The 18848-nt window shown below is 43.3% G+C and overlaps 1 protein-coding gene across 2 annotated transcripts in view; it reads right to left on the minus strand.

Moving 5' to 3' along the window:
• Positions 1–5682: 5682 nt before the first annotated feature.
• Positions 5683–18848, minus strand: part of LOC117593743 (putative cell-type specific agglutination protein pfl7) — a 31487-nt gene continuing 18321 nt past the window's right edge. The window contains exon 2 of one of the 2 annotated variants that reach the window (XM_034289895.1): positions 5683–6699. In XM_034289895.1, coding sequence (XP_034145786.1) covers positions 6234–6699 — 466 coding nt within the window. In that variant the 3' untranslated portion in view covers positions 5683–6233. Of the gene's footprint in view, positions 6723–18848 lie in introns of both variants that reach the window. The other variant, XR_004575171.1, reaches the window with a different exon arrangement.

Raw genomic sequence — 18848 nt, forward strand, 5'->3', positions numbered from 1 at the left:
GAAAAAACCCAGGTCAGATTCTTGTTCATCTTAGATTAGGTCGTCGTTCCAAACAGAACCCGTGCCTTTCATGGTGTTCCTATGGACCCATTAAAGAAAAAGTCCTTAGTACACTATTTGTTAGCTAATGTTAATTAAAATAAAATAAAACACATGCATACCCCCCCCCACACACCCACACACTCGCTCACACACACTTAAACACACCGCACACTCTTCTGATGAAAACATCTAGCATCTGGTGGTGGGCTTCATGTCTGTATCCCTGGGCAACTTATCCAGCTGGTTCCATGTCGTAGAGACAGCGAGAATGAGATAAAGAGAGGGGGAGGAAACACAGATGAGAGATAGAGAATGAGAAAGGGGCAGAAAGCGAGAGAGTGAAGAAGAGACATGGCAAAGAACTGCTGAAGGACCCCAAATCTCTCCCCCTCTCCCCCACCCGCCCCTCCCTCCCTCCCTCATTCCTCCCTCCCTTCCCCTCCCTCTCTTTGGCAGGTGCTGCTGTTCTGCTGGAGGTCCTGCCTGCTAAGTAGCTCTTAATCAGTATGCCTGGAAGACATACGTCACATCTGTACAGCTGTGGCTTTAAACACAGGACCCAGCACGACGCCTCCTCTCTCCCTCTGTGATTTACACAGCAGCCTGCTGTTGGAGCCTGCCTATGGAAAGTGAGATACCCCATCACAGAGCTGGTCCTGGTGTTGATGGAGATAACCCATCACAGAGCTGGTCCTGGGGTAGATGGAGATACCCCATCACAGAGCTGGTCCTGGGGAAGATGGAGATACCCCATCACAGAGCTGGTCCTGGTGTTGATGGAGATAACCCATCACAGAGCTGGTCCTGGGGTAGATGGAGATACCCCATCACAGAGCTGGTCCTGGGGAAGATGGAGATACCCCATCACAGAGCTGGTCCTGGTGTTGATGGAGATAACCCATCACAGAGCTGGTCCTGGGGTAGATGGAGATACCCCATCACAGAGCTGGTCCTGGGGAAGATGGAGATACCCCATCACAGAGCTGGTCCTGGGGAAGATGGAGATACCCCATCACAGAGCTGGTCCTGGGGAAGATGGAGATACCCCATCACAGAGCTGGTCCTGGGGAAGATGGAGATACCCCATCAAAGAGCTGGTCCTGGGGAAGATGGAGGCTGCAGATGGATGGTTGGATCGTGGGAAACAGCTACCCTTGCCAGTCAAGATGACTGAGAACATATTGTCATTTACAACTGCTTTGCTCAGAGGCAGTACAATACATTTTTTAGCTGTCTATAATAGGGATCTGATCTAACAACATTTCAGTTTCTAGTTAGTTGTTATAATAACTATGCTGCCTACCACCCAAAACTATTGGGATCATCTACAACCCCATTTCCAAAAAAAAGATGCTGTGTAAGAAAAACAAAATTCAAAGATGTGCAGATCATTTAAACCCTATATTCAATAGAAAATAGTACAAAGACATATACAATTTTGAAAGTGAGAAATGTTATTGTTTTTGGAAAAATATATGCCCACTTTGAATTTGATGCCAGCAACATGTTTCAAATGAAAGCTGGGAAACGGGCAACAAAAGACTGCAAAAATACTGGAAAAGTGTAATGCTAAAAAAAAAACCAGGTGGGACATCTCACAACTAATAAGGTTAATTGGCAGCAGGTCAGTAACACGATTGGGTATTGAAAGAGCATCCCAGAGAGAGGATGAGTCTCAGAAGTAAAGATGGTGAGGGGTTCACCACTGTGTGAAAGAATGCGCAGACAAATACTGCAAAAATGTAAGAATCACGTTTCTCAAAGTAACAGAGATTGGGAATCTCATCATCTACGGTACATAATATCATTAAAAGATTCAGGGAATCCAGAGAAATCTGTATGCAAGAGACAAGGCTAAAAACCAATATTGGATGGCCATGATCTTTGGCCCTCAGGTGGGACTGCATTAAAAACAGACCCGATTGTATTGGATCTGTATTGGACATCACTGCATGGGCTTCGAAAACCATTGTCAGTGAACACCGTACATCGCTGCATCCACAAATGCAAACTCTACCATGCAAAGAAGAAACCAAATCTGAACAAGATCCAGAACCGCTGCCAACTTCTCTGGGTCCAAGCTAATTTAAGATGGACGGAGGTGAAGTGGAAAATTATCCTGTGGTCTGACGAACCAACATTTGTAACTCTTTTGGGGATCATGGACACCGCGTCTTCCAGACTAAAGAAGAGTGAGACCATCCAGCTTGTAATCAGCGCACAGATCAAAAGCCAGCATCCGTGATGGTATGGGGGTGCATTAGTGCACATGGCATAGGTGACTTGCACATCTGTGAAAGTATCATGAATGCTGAACAATATAAATAGGCTTTGAATCAACATCTGTCATCCAGACAACATCTTTTTCAGGGAAGGCCTTGCTTATTTCAGCAAGACAATGCCAAACCACATTCTGCATGTATTACAACAGCATGACCCCATAGTGAAAGGGTCCGGGTGCTAAACTGGCCTGCCTGCAGTCCTGACCTGTCGACCATTGACCTGGCGCATTATGACCTGGCGCATTATGAAACAGAAAATACAACACAGGATACCCCAAACTGTTGAGCAGCTTAAATTATATATCAAGCAAGAATGGGAAAACATTTCACTTTCAAAACTACAGCAATTGGTCTCCTCAGTTCCCAAACACTTACAGAGTGTTGTTAAAAGAAGAGGTGATGCAACACAGTGGTAAACATGCCCCCGTCCCAACGTTTTGGAAACGTGTGGCTGGAATCAAATTCAAAATGGGCATACCATTTCAACATTTGATATGTTGTCTTTGTGTTATTTTCAATTAAATATTTTCAATTAAATAGAGGGATAAATGATTTGCACATTCTGTTTTTATTAGCATTTTACGTACTGTTTGAACTTTTCTGGAAATGGGGTTGTAATGTAATGTCAGATAATGTAAGATAACGTGGGATAATGTAAGGTGTAATGAAAATGTGTTTTTGATAGTAAATAAGAAAACCATTGCTGTTGAGTTGCTGCATGGAAATACTGAGTTGTCCCTGTTTGGTTCTATATGTTGGTCTCCGGTTCCTGCAGGAACCGATCTAGTTGTAATCTAACAGGTCATTAAACGCTGTCTCCTTTTCTCTGTATTGATCAGGCCTAGTTTTCACAAAGGCAGAGTGGGGGTGGGGGGAGGGAGAGGCTCTTTGAGATTTTTATCAGTCTCACAAGGACATCTCAGTATCCATGCTAACAGAACAGTCCTGCTGACCTTGGGTTCTTGAGAAAGTCTAGATGAAATTATGTCATGGCATCCAGTTTTAAAGTGATTCTAATGTATTTTGCAAACTGATAAAGCCCACTGAGAACATCTGCTGGTAACTAATTTGCTGGGAAATACAGTAAATCATTTTAATCTGTGAATATGTGGACTAGTCATGTGGAATTGTGCAGACACCTTTCAGTCAGAATCCCATCTATGACCTGTCAGAGAATGGATGAATGCCATCTGAAAACAGCTCATTCCATTATTTAATGACATGTGTACCCTGAGCAACATCCCATAATCAATGTACTTCCAAGTAACTAGACAGAAGCTTGTTATAAATCAATGAAATATTAGTTCAGATAACTAAGTAGCTTGTAGTAAATTAATCTGGTATCAGGTCACGTTAGTTTGTAGTTTCAGGTTAGTTTAGCTACGTAGCTTGTAGTATATTAATCTAGGATCAAGTCAGTTCAGCTAGCTACCAAAGAGACCAGGAAGAATGTAAAGTCTCCTGGTAGAATTAACGGATATCTGCATCCCAAATGGTGCTCTGTAGCCAATAAAGGGTTTTTGGCTGAAAGCAGTGTACCATGTTGGAAATAGGGTGCCATTTGGGATGTCACCTATATCTCCCACCCCGCAGCGCCCCTGGCGACCCTGAGCGACATCTCATCACAGGCAGTAATCAGATTTAGGAAGCCAACAAGGTGGAACGGATGGATGTCCTCTCATGGCCCGTGGGACTAAATACATCTCTTTTAATATGAGAGATGAATAGAGCGGTTTCTGATCTGATCATGCTGGGGGGGGTATAGGCTAAATTCTGTAAATGGATAAAGACGATATGTTTGAACAGGAACCAGTTGAGGGCATGTCAGTGGGTTGGAGGTCCGTGCTGACTGCTGTAGTTCCACGCTGACCCGGCCCGGTGGTCAGGCATGTCAGTGGGTTGGAGGTCTGTGCTGACTGCTGTAGTTCCACGCTGACCCGGCCCGGTGGTCAGGCATGTCAGTGGGTTGGAGGTCCGTGCTGACTGCTGTAGTTCCACGCTGACCCGGCCCGGTGGTCAGGCATGTCAGTGGGTTGGAGGTCTGTGCTGACTGCTGTATCTCCACGCTGACCCGGCCCGGTGGTCAGGCATGTCAGTGGGTTGGAGGTCCGTGCTGACTGCTGTAGTTCCACGCTGACCCGGCCCGGTGGTCAGGCATGTCAGTGGGTTGGAGGTCTGTGCTGACTGCTGTAGTTCCACGCTGACCCGGCCCGGTGGTCAGGCATGTCAGTGGGTTGGAGGTCCGTGCTGACTGCTGTATCTCCACGCTGACCCGGCCCGGTGGTCAGGCATGTCAGTGGGTTGGAGGTCCGTGCTGACTGCTGTATCTCCACGCTGACCCGGCCCGGTGGTCAGGCATGTCAGTGGGTTGGAGGTCCGTGCTGACTGCTGTAGTTCCACGCTGACCCGGCCCGGTGGTCAGGCATGTCAGTGGGTTGGAGGTCTGTGCTGACTGCTGTATCTCCACGCTGACCCGGCCCGGTGGTCAGGCATGTCAGTGGGTTGGAGGTCCGTGCTGACTGCTGTATCTCCACGCTGACCCGGCCCGGTGGTCAGGCATGTCAGTGGGTTGGAGGTCCGTGCTGACTGCTGTATCTCCACGCTGACCCGGCCCGGTGGTCAGGCATGTCAGTGGGTTGGAGGTCCGTGCTGACTGCTGTAGTTCCACGCTGACCCGGCCCGGTGGTCAGGCATGTCAGTGGGTTGATGGGGTGTTGTATTAAAAACACGGTGTAGCTATTCAACAGTGACTTACAGCAGAGTAGGTGTGTGTCAGCGGTCGTCATCTGCAGCGGGTCTCCATGGTAATGGCTTGGGGTTAGTGTCTTAATGTGATGTGTTTGTGGTCTAACTGTCCCTTTGTGAGCAGTGGACGGCGCTCGGGACAAAATGAGATTAGCTTTGTGTTTAGCGTCACCAAGCGATCCTTTGTCCACACTGTTCAATAAAACCTAACTGGCCGACATCCAGCAGGCATAATGTACCTCAGAACACAGAATAGCCTTCATACGACTGGAAAACAAAGGCCTGGGGTTTAATGGGACCATGAAATCCCTGTGGATCAGTCTCACCAGCTGAAAGTTCAACAGTCTCCAAGATGTCTTATCACCACCTATTCACAGTGCTTCAGGACATGATGTAGATTAAGTTTAAAAATTCTAACGGATTTAAAGAAATATCAAAAGAGAAATCATAATATATATTCTTACATTGTGTGTTTGAGTTGTCAAAGAAGTGCTATAAACTTGGTATAATTATAATCACATTTCATACACAGCTCACTATGAACCAGTTTCAGGATCACATACTGTAGCTCTTTAGATCAGAAGGGGAATGTGAAGCTGGACAGATTCTCTGTGTTGTTGAGATAATAGAAAACTTCCACACCAAAGAAGAATATAATTAATTTCTCTGCTTCTCTCTCTCTCTCTCTCTCGTCTTTCTCCCTTTTTCCTCTCTGTTGTCTTTTCTCTCTCTACTTCTCCCTAATTCCTCTCTTCCTCTACCTCTCTTTCCTTCCCTCTCTTCTCTCCCAGACTTCTGAGGAAGCAAAGATGTGAAAAGGCTGGAAAATAGTGGCTCATGTAATAATATCAAACAATAATAATGTAATCATGTTATATATTTAAATAATAATATAATTGTGCTGGTGTGGGAAATGAGACCATAATTAAGTCCATGATTAAAACCAATCACTGAAATATCCCTGCTTCTGAAACGCCTTTTTGATATATTCTGTGATCTGAGGGATACTGGACTGGTTGGTTTCGAGATTCACAGAGTAAGTAAGCCTTGTCCAAGCTAGAATAGGATCAACTCTGTGAAAATGCTTGTTGAACAAGACCAGATCTTCAACAGAACTTAGTTTCTTCTTGATTAGGGTTTCATGTTGGTAAGTTATCAGGGTTGTTATAAGTTAAAAAGGTTGAAAAGAGAGACATCTGCACTTTTCATAAGGGACATTGAGATACAGGGTGAGTGGAATATGTCAGAGGTGATGTTGTTGCTGGAGGTGATGGTGATGCTGGAGGTGATGGTGATGCTGGAGGTAATGTTGCTGGAGGGGATGGGGATGCTGGAGGTGATGGTGATGCTGGAGGTAATGTTGCTGGAGGGGATGGTGTTGCTGGAGGTGATGGTGATGCTGGAGGTAATGGGGATGCTGGAGGTGATGGTGTGGCTGGAGGTGATGGTGTGGCTGGAGGTGATGGGGATGCTGGAGGTGATGGTGATGCTGGAGGTGATGGTGATGCTGGAGGTGATGGTGTGGCTGGAGGTGATGGTGTGGCTGGAGGTGATGGTGTGGCTGGAGGTGACGATGTTCTTGGTGATGACGGTGATGTATTTGTCTTTATTTAACTGCCTCAGAGCAGAGCTGAAAACAGATATTTAATACCTCTGTCAGGAAGAGAGAAGAGGAAAGGAGATGGAGAGAGAGAGAGAGCGGGAGAGAGATAGAGAGAGAGAGAGAGAGAGAGAGAGGACAGGGCAAAAAAGGAGCATCTGGTTACTATAAGGTACAGAAGGGGGGGGGTGAATTTATTGACACAGAGAACTTGATTGGGAGAGAAAAAGGGGAAGAGGGTGGAAGACAGAGTGGGGGGTCAATGTGTTCAGGGCTCAATATTGATCATGTGAGGGTTGCGGTTAGGTGATGTTTAGGGTTTAGGGTTAGGGTTTAGGGTTAGGTTGAAGGTTAGAGATAGATTATTAGGGTTAGGGTTTAGGGTTAGGTTGAGGGTTAGAGATAGATTATTAGGGTTAGGGTTTAGGGTTAGGTTGAGGGTTAGAGATAGATTATTAGGGTTAGGGTTTAGGGTTAGGTTGAGGGTTAGGTTGAGGGTTAGAGATAGATTATTAGGGTTAGGGTATAGGGTTAGGTTGAGGGTTAGAGATAGATTATTAGGGTTAGGGTTTAGGGTTAGGTTGAGGGTTAGAGATAGATTATTAGGGTTAGGGTTAAGGGTTAGGTTGAGGGTTAGCCATGGGGTTGTTCTGTTACACAGTTAGCCCTTTTTCTGTATTTTATTCCAATAGAATAGTTTTCACACACATTTTCTCAACCAGAAAACTTACAGGCTGATCTACACACACACACACAGATACACACGCACACGCACACACACATACACACACACACCTTTGGCCACAAGTGTGTTCAGGAGTGCTTCTGTCTGTGTACTCATCGTGCACCAGCCAGCCTGTTAGTATTGAATAGCTCACATTAATTATTTAGCCTCATAGCTGCTAGCTATTATTACAGGAAAATAGTACCGTGCGTTTGGACACTTGCCTCTGCCTTGTAAGTCAATAGAGAACAGTAACAACTCACCTAGCAACACAGCACGCCATGACACCCTGCAATGCCATGACAACCTACGACGCCACAACACCCTGCGATGCCACAACACCCTGCAATGCCATGGCAACCTACAACGCCACGACAACCTACGACGCCACAACACCCTGCAATGCCACGACAACCTGCAATGCCACGACAACCTGCAATGCCACGACAAACCGCAATGCCACGACAACCCGCAATGCCACGACAACCTTCGAATACCCTGCGACACAATGAAACAACACGACACGACAAGAGCAGACAGCCCACTTACAACAATTCCTACCAAACTCATCAAGAGGTTATGGACCTCTTAGTCTGGTGTCTAAGGTGTTGAATTCAGAGTTTTGGACCTCTTAGTGTGGTGTCTAAGGTGTTGAATTCAGAGTTTTGGACCTTTTAGTGTGGTGTCTAAGGTGTTGAATTCAGAGTTTTGGACCTTTTAGTGTGGTGTCTAATGTCTAAGGTGTTGGACAAAATGAAGGACACAGGATTGAATCTAAATTAAGCCAAATGTAAATTTAATTCAGAATGCTAAAAGACAATCCAGATACATCCCCAGAACATCTCTGCATTCCCGTTTGGATGTCTGTCACAGATGTCTGACTACCAGCATGACTACAGCCTTTCTGTCTGTCTGTCTGTCGGTCTGCCTTTCTGTCTGAATGCCTGGCTGTCTGTCGGTCTGCCTTTCTGTCTGAATGCCTGGCTGCCGTTCTTGTGCAGGTGGCATTCAGGACCCATTGTTCAACAGAGGTCAATCCTTCCCAGGTCAGTGCAAATGACATCATCAAACCACTATTAACTCAGCAAACAGACCTGAAGCCCAGTGGTTTGTTATTGACAAGCAGCCAGCAGATCTCTTCAAACACTGACCGGCCTCTCTGGGCTTTGCCCCCAATCTAAAACCCTCACCTCAGAGACGTCCCCTGCCCGCCCAGGAGAAACAGAAAGATGGACAGAACGACACAGAAAAAAAAGACAAGTTGAAACGCGACAAACAAATCATATCAAAATAAATGAACCGCTTCAACTCAACCGTATACCTCTGGGCTCTGTGTAACACACACACACAAACATGTTCTTTTGGTTTTGGTTTAACACTTGCGTGTGTGTTTTGCGCCAAAATGTCAACCGAAATCAAGATACCATGACAATGAAATGACATCATTTATTCAGTAAGGGTAAGATGTATAACGCTTCACTGTGTCTCAACATTACAGCAGGCAGCCAGTACCAACAGGTATGATCCAGTAGGATCTAGTACAGTCCAGTATGACCAGTATGATCTAGTACAGTTCTGTATCAAAATTATTTATGAAAAACTTAGTCCAGGACAGGGACAACACAAGGGAGGTGTCAGCACAGTGGCAGCTGAAACGTGTTGCTGGCATCCAATTCAAAATGGGTATATATACTTCAAGAAACAATATAATGTCTAATTTTTAACATTTGATATGTTGTCTTTTTACTATTTTCTATTATAGGGTTTAAATTATTTTCACATCATTGCATAATTTTTTTATTTACATTTTATACAGCATCACAACTTTTTGGGAAATGGGATTATAATACATTGCAGATGTCTGAATGAGATTGACAAGTGTGTATAGTGAAACACAAAAGTGGTCCCAAAACAGAACCTTGAGGAACACCAACACATACATTTGATTTGTCAGGGGACAGACCACATATGCAACCTGATACCATTATGTTTTGAAACATAAGGGCTAGAATCAAGTCTCAGGTTACTCTGAATAACCTAGCAGCGGGATGCTCTTTGGAAAATGTGATAGTTTAACAAGACGAACGAATCAAATACATTTCCATCAGGAGACTGCGGTTGCATTGTTAAACGCAATGCTTGCTGGTTTTATATATTCGTTTATTTTCTTAAGGGTAGCTAACTAAAAGCCTGCTACTGCTTAACCAGGGGGAAGAAAGAGATTTTCTTGCAGGATGTTTATGGCGAGGCCAAGTGCAAGCCACCAAATGGTCAATTCCAAGTCTTGCACTGTAGAACTACAACCTGTTATTTGTTTTTAAGAGGTGTTGAGTTTCTGGGGCAGAAGTAGGTCCATTAGTAGTTTGGTGGGATTATGAAGTTGGTCCATTTGATGGACGAGGGTCCAGTAGGCAGCTAGAAGGATTAGAGGCCCTGAAAGAGGCATTATGACTGGCATTAGGACCACAATATTTATAGCCTGATGCTTCCCTTCTTTACACAATTATTTCCCATCTTCCACAATGCAATTCCCCAATGAACCACAATGCATTTTCTGACCATACTGCATTTTGTCAATTTGCTCCTTTTCATGCAGCTGATTTACCAAGTAAATCGTCTTGGCATTTTGCTTAAATATCTTTAATAATAATTTTGATATTTCTTTGATAATATATGGGACCGTACTGGACCGTACCAGATCGTAGCAGATTTTACTAGACCATATGGATCATATGGCTCATACATCACTGCATCCACAAATGCAAGATAAAACTCAACCATGTAAAGAAGAAACCCAATATTAAAAAGATCTAGAGCCACCGTTGCCTTCTCGGAAAATAGGACAAAGGAGACCCCGAATTGTTGAGCAGCTGCAATCCTACATCAAGCAAGAATGCGAATACATTTCACTTTCAAAACTACAGCAATTGGACTCCTCGGTTCCCAAACGCTTACAGAGTATTGTTAAAAGAAAAGGTGATGCAACACTGCAGTATACATGCCCCTGTCCCAACTTTTTTTTAACGTGTTGCTGGCATAAAATTCAAAAAGGACATGTATTTTTCCAAAAACAATCACATTTTTCAGTTTCAACATTTGATATGTTGTCTTTTTACTATTTTCAATAAAATATAGAGATGAATGATGAGCACATCATTGCATTCTGTTTTTATTAGCATTTTATGCAGTGTCCCAACTTTTTTGAAAACGGGGTGGTACATAAACCTGCTATACATTTTACCTCTTCATACTCTACAGTCAAAAAAAACAAAAGCTTACTTATTGTTATTAGAATTTAGAAAATATCTGGAGGCAGGGCTTTTCCAATATAGCTCAGATTTTGTGGAATGATCTACTGATCCTTGTGAAAGAGATAGACTTAGTCTCAAGCTATCAGTCTGAACTACTCATCTTTTCAGTTTGGTGTATGCTCAGGGACGTGTAGGTGAACAGCAAGGCACTGGATTGATGAACCAGCCCCACCGTCTTTGCCTGGCGGGCTCTGCTCTCCCCTTTGGGATCTCCAAGGCTATTATGGGGGCTGAGTCACTGGCTTACTCATGTTGCCGTATGTCATCGCTAAAACTTGTCATTCTTGCCGCCATACTCTGTGTGAATGGGTTGAGATCTTTCTGTCCAATCATCAAGTCCCTGGGGCTTGTGCGATGAGAAACTGTGTGCTACACTCGGCCTTGTCTCAGGGTGGTTGTTGTTCTGAGGCTGTGCTTTACAAAGTGTGTGGAGCCACAATGTCATCGATGTGTGTGTGTCCTTGGGTCACTCGGTCAGGCCTTTCTGATTTTATCCTGTTATTTTATCCTGTCTATCCTGTCTATTATCTGGTATCTTGCTGCATCTTATGGGTCCAACGTAAAACGTCTCAAGTATCCTGTTGGATCTCGTAGGACCTGGACTGAAGACTCCTGGCTGTCCCTACCCAAAGTCGACCTGGTTCTGTTGCTGATCTACATTCTGTCTGACGAGTTATAGCTGTGCCTGTTCTAAGTCCGCCTGGTTGTGTTACTGATCTACATGCAATCTGATGACTTCTAACTGTCCCTGTTCTAAGTCTGCCTGGCTTTTCCTAGCCCTTGTGATATATTTTTGCTTACAGCATGCACTGTTAGAATTTCTAATTTCTAATGTCTTTAAATAAAGATTATATTGATTAACTTATTAAACTATTATTAACTATTGCATCGTCATATCCATGCAGGCAGAAACGTATCACTGACGGGGCTCCACAGATGGTTTCATCAAACATTCACTGTTTTAACACACACATACACAGCCACACATCTCTGGATGAGACAAAATAGAGACAAAAGAAAAGGGAAAGAGGATGACAGAGGAAAGAGAGCAGTGAGGAGAGAGAATGGAGATTAGAGGAGAGGAGAGAGAAAGATACAGGGAGGAGTGGTGAGAGGAGATAGAAAGAGAAAAAGAGGGAGAGAGTGAGAGAATAAAGAGGAGAAATGAAAGAGTAAACCCTCCAGAGGTCTACCTATGTTATATATAATTCATGTCCTGTTGGGAGATGGGGAGAGAGAGAGAGGGAGAAACATAGACAGGGTGTGAGAGGCAGAGAGGGAGAAAGGGGGAGAGAGAGAGGGAGAGGAAGGGGGGGACAGCAAGAGGCAGAGAGAGAAAGCAAGAGAGAGGGAGAGAGAGAGAGAAGCAGAGAAAGACAGGTGGGGAGTTAGAATGAGAGAGCTGGAGGATCACATCTATGTATACGGATTTCCTTTCTTCAACACCTTTTCTTTGGGTTGGACTCTATTCTCCTGCTGTCAGGCCTTTATTGTGATCCTTATCATTAGTTCATATCAAAGTCTCACCAAACTGCCGACTTTTGGTTCAACAGCATTTTCCGGAATAATTCATAAAGGTCATAATTGTTTTCTTACACATTTCTAATTAGCGTACCTGAAAAAGGTTAGTTTTCACTAACAGATCACTAAACTAATACCAAACCTGCTATCTTTGTCAAAGTAGGACAAAACTCACCAAAATTCTGGACTCAGAGACGTAGAGGACTACCTCCTTGCTCAATATTGGCCTGTCTGTTATTCTCTATGCTTAACAGGCAACAAATTGTTAGCAATTATTTGACAAAAAACGGCATCAGATGACTGTAATTCCATGTATAACAGTCAACTGATGCCGTTTTTTGTCAAATAATTGCTAACAATTTGGTTTTTAAAACATAACAGTCCTATTTCATGTTATTTGGAAAATGGTAGAGGACAGACGCCATAACTGGTGAATGAATCATTAATAACAGACTTCAAAGTCGTGATTGTTCAAAATATCTGGGTTTCAGAAAATATTCTGAATTATCTTTTGGAGAGCATACTGATTACATCAAGAAAACAATTCTAGGCTTAGGTTACTGTACAGATCTAAGAATGGTTTTACTGTATCCATCAGAAAGACCTGTATAACACAACTGCTGCCACCTATTCCTGACTATGGTTTGTAGTATATTATGTACAGTTGGTGTTTATAGATAATGTATATTTTTTACAATGTGGGTTTGTAGATCATGTATATTATCTACAGTAGATGTTCATAGATAATGTATTTTATTTACACCATGTGTTTATATATAACGTATATTATGTTCAGTATGTGTTTATAAATAATGTATATTATGTATTATGTAGTTATCATATAAAGGTATTTGTATCAGTACGTTTTACAGTAGCAGTATTCTTTTTTTAATATACCACTATGCAGTAAAACATATTGTATTTTATTATTTCATAATAATTTTTGTTTGTATTATTATTGTTACCAAAATTGGTTTTGTTTTGTTTGTTTAATTTAGGCTCTTTAAAATGTGATACATCTCAGGAGATGTAAAATGTCAAATAAATAAAAATCATACGTACCGTATATTCAGTTTATGTTTTCAGATTTAATGTGTGACATGTAAATACTACACATATGAACAATTGGCACATACTAAATAAAAACAAATATTACCCTCATGATATTCAATGTAATTATAATATCTTTGTTTATTATCTCTGTGTCCCAAATGTTCTATTCTACAATCCATTCATATGCTTTTTCAATGTAAATTATAATTAGTTTGCTGGAACATTTTGATGTTACAATATGTTATGATTATATTACTTAAACATTTGGTTTTAGCAGGGTTGGTTGGTTTTTGAAAAATAGCAATTTGGTGACCTTCTCTGAGTTGGTGGACAGACTGCAAGTCCTGTGTGTGTGTGTGTGTCTATGTGTGTCTATGTGTGTGTGTATGTCTATGTGTGTCTATGTGTGTGTGTGTGTGTGTGTGTATCTATGTGTGTGTTTGTGTGTGTCTATGTGTGTGTGTGTGTGTGTTTGTGTGTGTCAATGTGTGTCTATGTGTGTGTGTCTATGTGTGTGTGTATGTCTATGTGTGTCTATGTGTGTGTGTGTATCTATGTGTGTGTGTGTGTGTGTGTGTCTATGTGTGTGTTTGTGTGTGTCTTTATGTGTGTTTGTTTTTGTGACTTGTCAGGATATTTTGTCCCCATAACTATACTAAAACCTGAACAAGGTGACATATGGGGACATTTTTCATGTCCCCACATTTCAAAAGTCATTTTCTGGCTCAGGGTTAAGTTTTAGGGTCAAACTTACAATTAACTTTAGACTTAGAATTGGGGTTTCTTTAAGGTCCAGGTGTTGTTGGTTAAGTTTAGGGTTAAGGTTAGGCATTATATCTAGGTAAAGTGTAGCCATAAATGTTACTATATTGAGGTTAAGGTTAGGGTTAGGGTTAAGGTTAAGGTTAGGGTTAAGGTTAGGGCAAGGGAGCATGGAATTTTGTTTTTCTGGTCCCCACATTTCTCAAAAACCAGTCTGTGTGTGTCTATGTGTGTGTGTATGTCTATGTGTGTCTATGTGTGTCTATGTGTGTGTTTGTGTGTGTCAATGTGTGTGTGTGTGTGTGTGTGTGTGTGTGTCTATGTGTGTCTATGTGTGTGTGTGTGTGTGTGTGTGTGTGTCTATGTGTTCCAGATCTATGTGTACAAGTGGGGATCCCCACATAGATAGTAAAACCTAAAAAATATTCAAGGTTTTTGGGCAGGTTCCTAGAAGGGGAACACGTTCTGTTTTAGGGGTTGGGTTTAGGGAAATATTTACAATTAGGCATATTGTCAGAATTATGGGTTAATTGTAGGTTTAGGACATTATGCAGTGCTAAATTTGAGCTAGATCCTACCTGTACAGACTTGTCTCAGTTTGTTCTGGCACCTAGTTTGTCAGGACCTGTCAGCCTAGTTTATGTTTTTGCATTACTGTTGGCATTGTATTAGAAGAGATTGGACTCTAATGAAGTTGATTATTCCTTTCTTGATCTGAAGGACTCCTGAATGATCTGGAAACAAAGGTGAATAACGTCTGAGAACTCTGATGATAAAAACTGTCTGTGTGTGGCAGTTTTAGGAAAACTAATGTAGAAATGTGTTTCTTCCCTGACCTGGGCCTCAGGGGCCTTGACCAGTGTGTGGCTCAACTTTAGCCTACATTCATTTAGTTCATTTAACTGGGGAGGCGCTCCACTGCTCCTGATTAGTGTTATACTTTCCTGCAGGACTGTAAACAAAGCGTTAGCCTTTTCTGGTTGTGCATGTTCTCAGAAAATATCCAGAGGTTAAGCCCCACGGCCGGGCCTGGTGACATCCCTGCTAGGGTATTGGTCTGTTGACTCTGTTGTCGTGGTTCCAGTGCTTCTGGTTCTGGGACCTCCCACTGGTGTTGAGGCTAGGTTGACGTTCAACATAAAGGTTGTGTTATTTAGGCTATGGTTACTATTAGGGTTAGGTTAGAGTTAGGTTAGAGTTAGGTTAAGGTCTAGGGGATAGCAGACATGGAATTCTGGGTCAGGGTTTGGTCTTATGTGGTCACAAGGATAGAACAATGTGTGCATGTGTGTGCACTTGCATGTGCATGAGTGTGTGTGTGAGTGTGTGTGTGGGTGTGGGAGGGTGCGTCTGTGGGTTGGTGTGTGTGTGAGTGTGTGTGTGTGTGGGTGTGTGTGTGGGTGGGTGTGTATGTGTGTGGGTGCGTGTGTGTGTGGGTTGGTATGTGTGTGTGGGTGTGTGTGTGTGGCATTGTTCACCCATTGTGTCACATCATTGCATGTTTAACTAGGCAAAACAAAAGCTGTTCAATATTTTAGTGTTCAGGGACTCACTGACTAAAGAGGCATGACTGACTGAAACAGCCCACTCCCTCCTCCTCCTCCACTCCCTCCTCCTCCTCCTCCTCCACTCCCTCCTCCTCCTCCTCCTCCTCCACTCCCTCCTCCTCCTCCACTCCCTCCTCCTCCTCCTCCTCCACTCCCTCCTCCTCCTCTCTCCTGTCCTCTTCTACCCTCTCCCCTCATCTTCTCTCCTCCTTTCTCTTCTCCTCTTTTATCCTCTCTCCTCATCTTCCCTCATCATCTCCTTTCTTTTACCCTCCTCTCCCTCCCCTCCCTCCTCTCCCCCTCCAACCCTCCCTCCCTCCCTCCTCCCTCCTCCCCTCCCTCCCTCCCCCCCTCCTCCCTCCTCCCTCCTCCCCTACCTCCCTCCCTAAGAGTGAAGGCCTGTATGTCTGTCTGTGTCTGTCTGTGTCTGTTTGTGTGTGTCTGTGTGTGTCTGTCTGTGTGTGTCTGTGTGTGTCTGTCTGTGTCTGTCTGTGTGTGTGTCTGTCTGTGTCTGTTTGTGTGTGTCTGTGTGTGTCTGTCTGTGTGTGTCTGTGTGTGTCTGTCTGTGTCTGTCTGTGTGTGTCTGTCTGTGTGTGTCTGTGTGTGTCTGTCTGTGTCTGTCTGTGTGTGTCTGTCTGTGTGTGTCTGTGTGTGTCTGTCTGTGTGTGTCTGTCTGTGTGTGTCTGTCGGTGTCTGTCGGTGTCTGTCTGTATCTGTCTGTGTGTGTCTGTCTGTGTGTGTTTGTGTGTGTCTGTCTGTGTGTGTCTGTGTGTGTCTGTCGGTGTCTGTCTGTGTCTGTCTGTTTGTGTCTATCTGTGTGTGTCTATCGGTGTCTGTCTGTGTGTGTCTGTTGGTGTCAGTCTGTGTGTGTCTGTCTGTGTGGGTCTGTGTGTGTCTGTTTTTGTGGGTCAGTGTGTGTGTCTGTCTGTGTCTGGCTGTGTCGGTCTGTTTGTGTGGGTCTGTGTGTGTCTGTCTGTGTGGGTCTGTGTGTGTGTCTGTATCTGTCTGGAACAAGCTGGAGGCGGACCGGCTGACAGGCAAATGGATGGTGTGACACAGGAATGTCCTGTCTACTGGCACTGTGTCCAGAAAGCCACTCATCTAATCAGTTAACTGTCTCTGCTTTGTCAGGCTTTAAAGACACGCTGATGATGCCTGGTTAAAAGTGGATGTGTCCCTAAAGAGAAGACAGTAGTGACATCAGTCTATTCCTGCTTCACGAATCATCTGTCTTTCTTCCCGAAATGTGTACTAACAGATCTGTGTACAGACAGAGATGCATACTAACAGAGGTCTGTACTAACAGTGGTGTGTGTACTAACAGAGATGTGAACTAACAGAGACGTGTGTACTAACAGAGATGTGTGTACTAACAGATCTGGGTACTGAAAGACATGTGTGTACTAACAGATATGTGTACTAAAATATGTGTGTACTATAAGATCTGAGTGCTAACTGAGATGTGTATACTTACAGAGATGTGTGTACTAACAGAGATGTGTATACTAACAGAGATGTGTGTGCTAACAGAGATATGTATACTAACAGAGATGTGTGTACTAACAGAGATCTGTGTACTAACAGAGATGTGTATACTTACAGATGTGTATACTAACAGATGTGTGTACTAACAGAGATGTGTGTACTAACAGAGATCTGTGTACTAACAGAGATGTGTATACTTACAGATGTGTATACTAACAGATGTGTGTACTAACAGAGATGTGTACTAAGAGATGTGTGTACTAACAGAGATCTGTGTACTAACAGAGATGTGTATACTTACAGATGTGTATACTAACAGATGTGTGTACTAACAGAGATGTGTACTAAGAGTTGTGTGTACTAATAGAGATGTATATTAACAGATGTGTGTACTAACAGAGATGTATACTAACAGATGGGTGTACTAAGAAATCTGTATACTAACGGAGATGTGTTTACTAACAGATGTGTGTACTAACATAGATGTGTACTAACAGATGTGTGTACTAATAGAGATGTATATTAACAGATGTGTGTATTAACAGAGATGTGTACTAACAGATGGGTGTACTAATAGAGATGTATATTAACAGATGTGTGTATTAACAGAGATGTGTACTAACAGATGGGTGTACTAACAGATGTGTGTATTAACAGAGATGTGTTTACTAAAACTGGTGTGTACTAACACATCACAACAATATACATAACAACAAACCAGACCAACACTCCACAACACACCACATTAACACACCACAACAACACACCAGACCAACACTCCACAACACACCACATTAACACACCACAACAACACACCAGACCAACACTCCACAACACATCACATTAACACACCACACCAACAGAGACCAGGAGAGAGAAACAGAGAGAAGAAATAGAGAGAGCAATGCAGAAGTATGATCATTAACATGTCTGTGTGGAAACTGCTGCCCTGAGAAGCAGCGACGGTAGAAGCAGCTGTGTGGAGTCCCTATCGTCTGCCCTGGGCTACGACTGACAGGTCTCGTTGTTGGGTTGCCGTTACGTTTGATCAGGGTTGTCACAGAAACATAATGGATCAGACTGTGGGGCTCATCTCTGCGCATGCTTCCCAAATGACACCCTGTTCCCTTTCTAGGGTGCTGCTTCCAACCGGAGCCCATGGAGCTACTGTCTGTAATGAACAGGATGCTATTTAGGAAGCCTTGTTCTGCTCAACAGCTCAAGGCATCTATACATTACTGCTTTTAACATGAGAAGACACCTGTTTAGCTGCTGTTTCCAAGAGGTGTCATCTGGGATAGTTGGAAGAAGAATGCATGTATTTAAACAGTGGTTGAAACGGGACATAAACCTGCTACAGTAGTTAAGAAAGGTGGGGTCTTGGGAGTGTCAGATAAACAGAATGATTCAAGGGTACATCACAGACATGAATACCTGACTTCGGCTGCAGTATCATCCACAATCATCATGTTGCTTCAACACTCGTAAGACCCCCCTTCAAAATGCCTGACGGAGGTTTGCCTCACACTTAAACATGAATTTCCCAAAGAAATGACAGTTGTCATGTATACTACTGTGACTAATGACTGTTTGGTCTCACTTCAGGGAAAAGCTTTCAGAAGAAACCAAAAACCCAACATTCAAACCACTTTCAACTCCATAAATTAGAACAGTTTAAACATTTTGGGGCTGGTGTCCTAATGTTCATCTCTCTGTATAGCTGCTTACTTTCACTATCCAAGCGTCCTAAAAAGACCACAGAGCTGACAAGAGACA

Source organism: Esox lucius, chromosome 22, assembly GCF_011004845.1.
Source record: "Esox lucius isolate fEsoLuc1 chromosome 22, fEsoLuc1.pri, whole genome shotgun sequence".
NCBI lineage: Eukaryota > Metazoa > Chordata > Actinopteri > Esociformes > Esocidae > Esox > Esox lucius.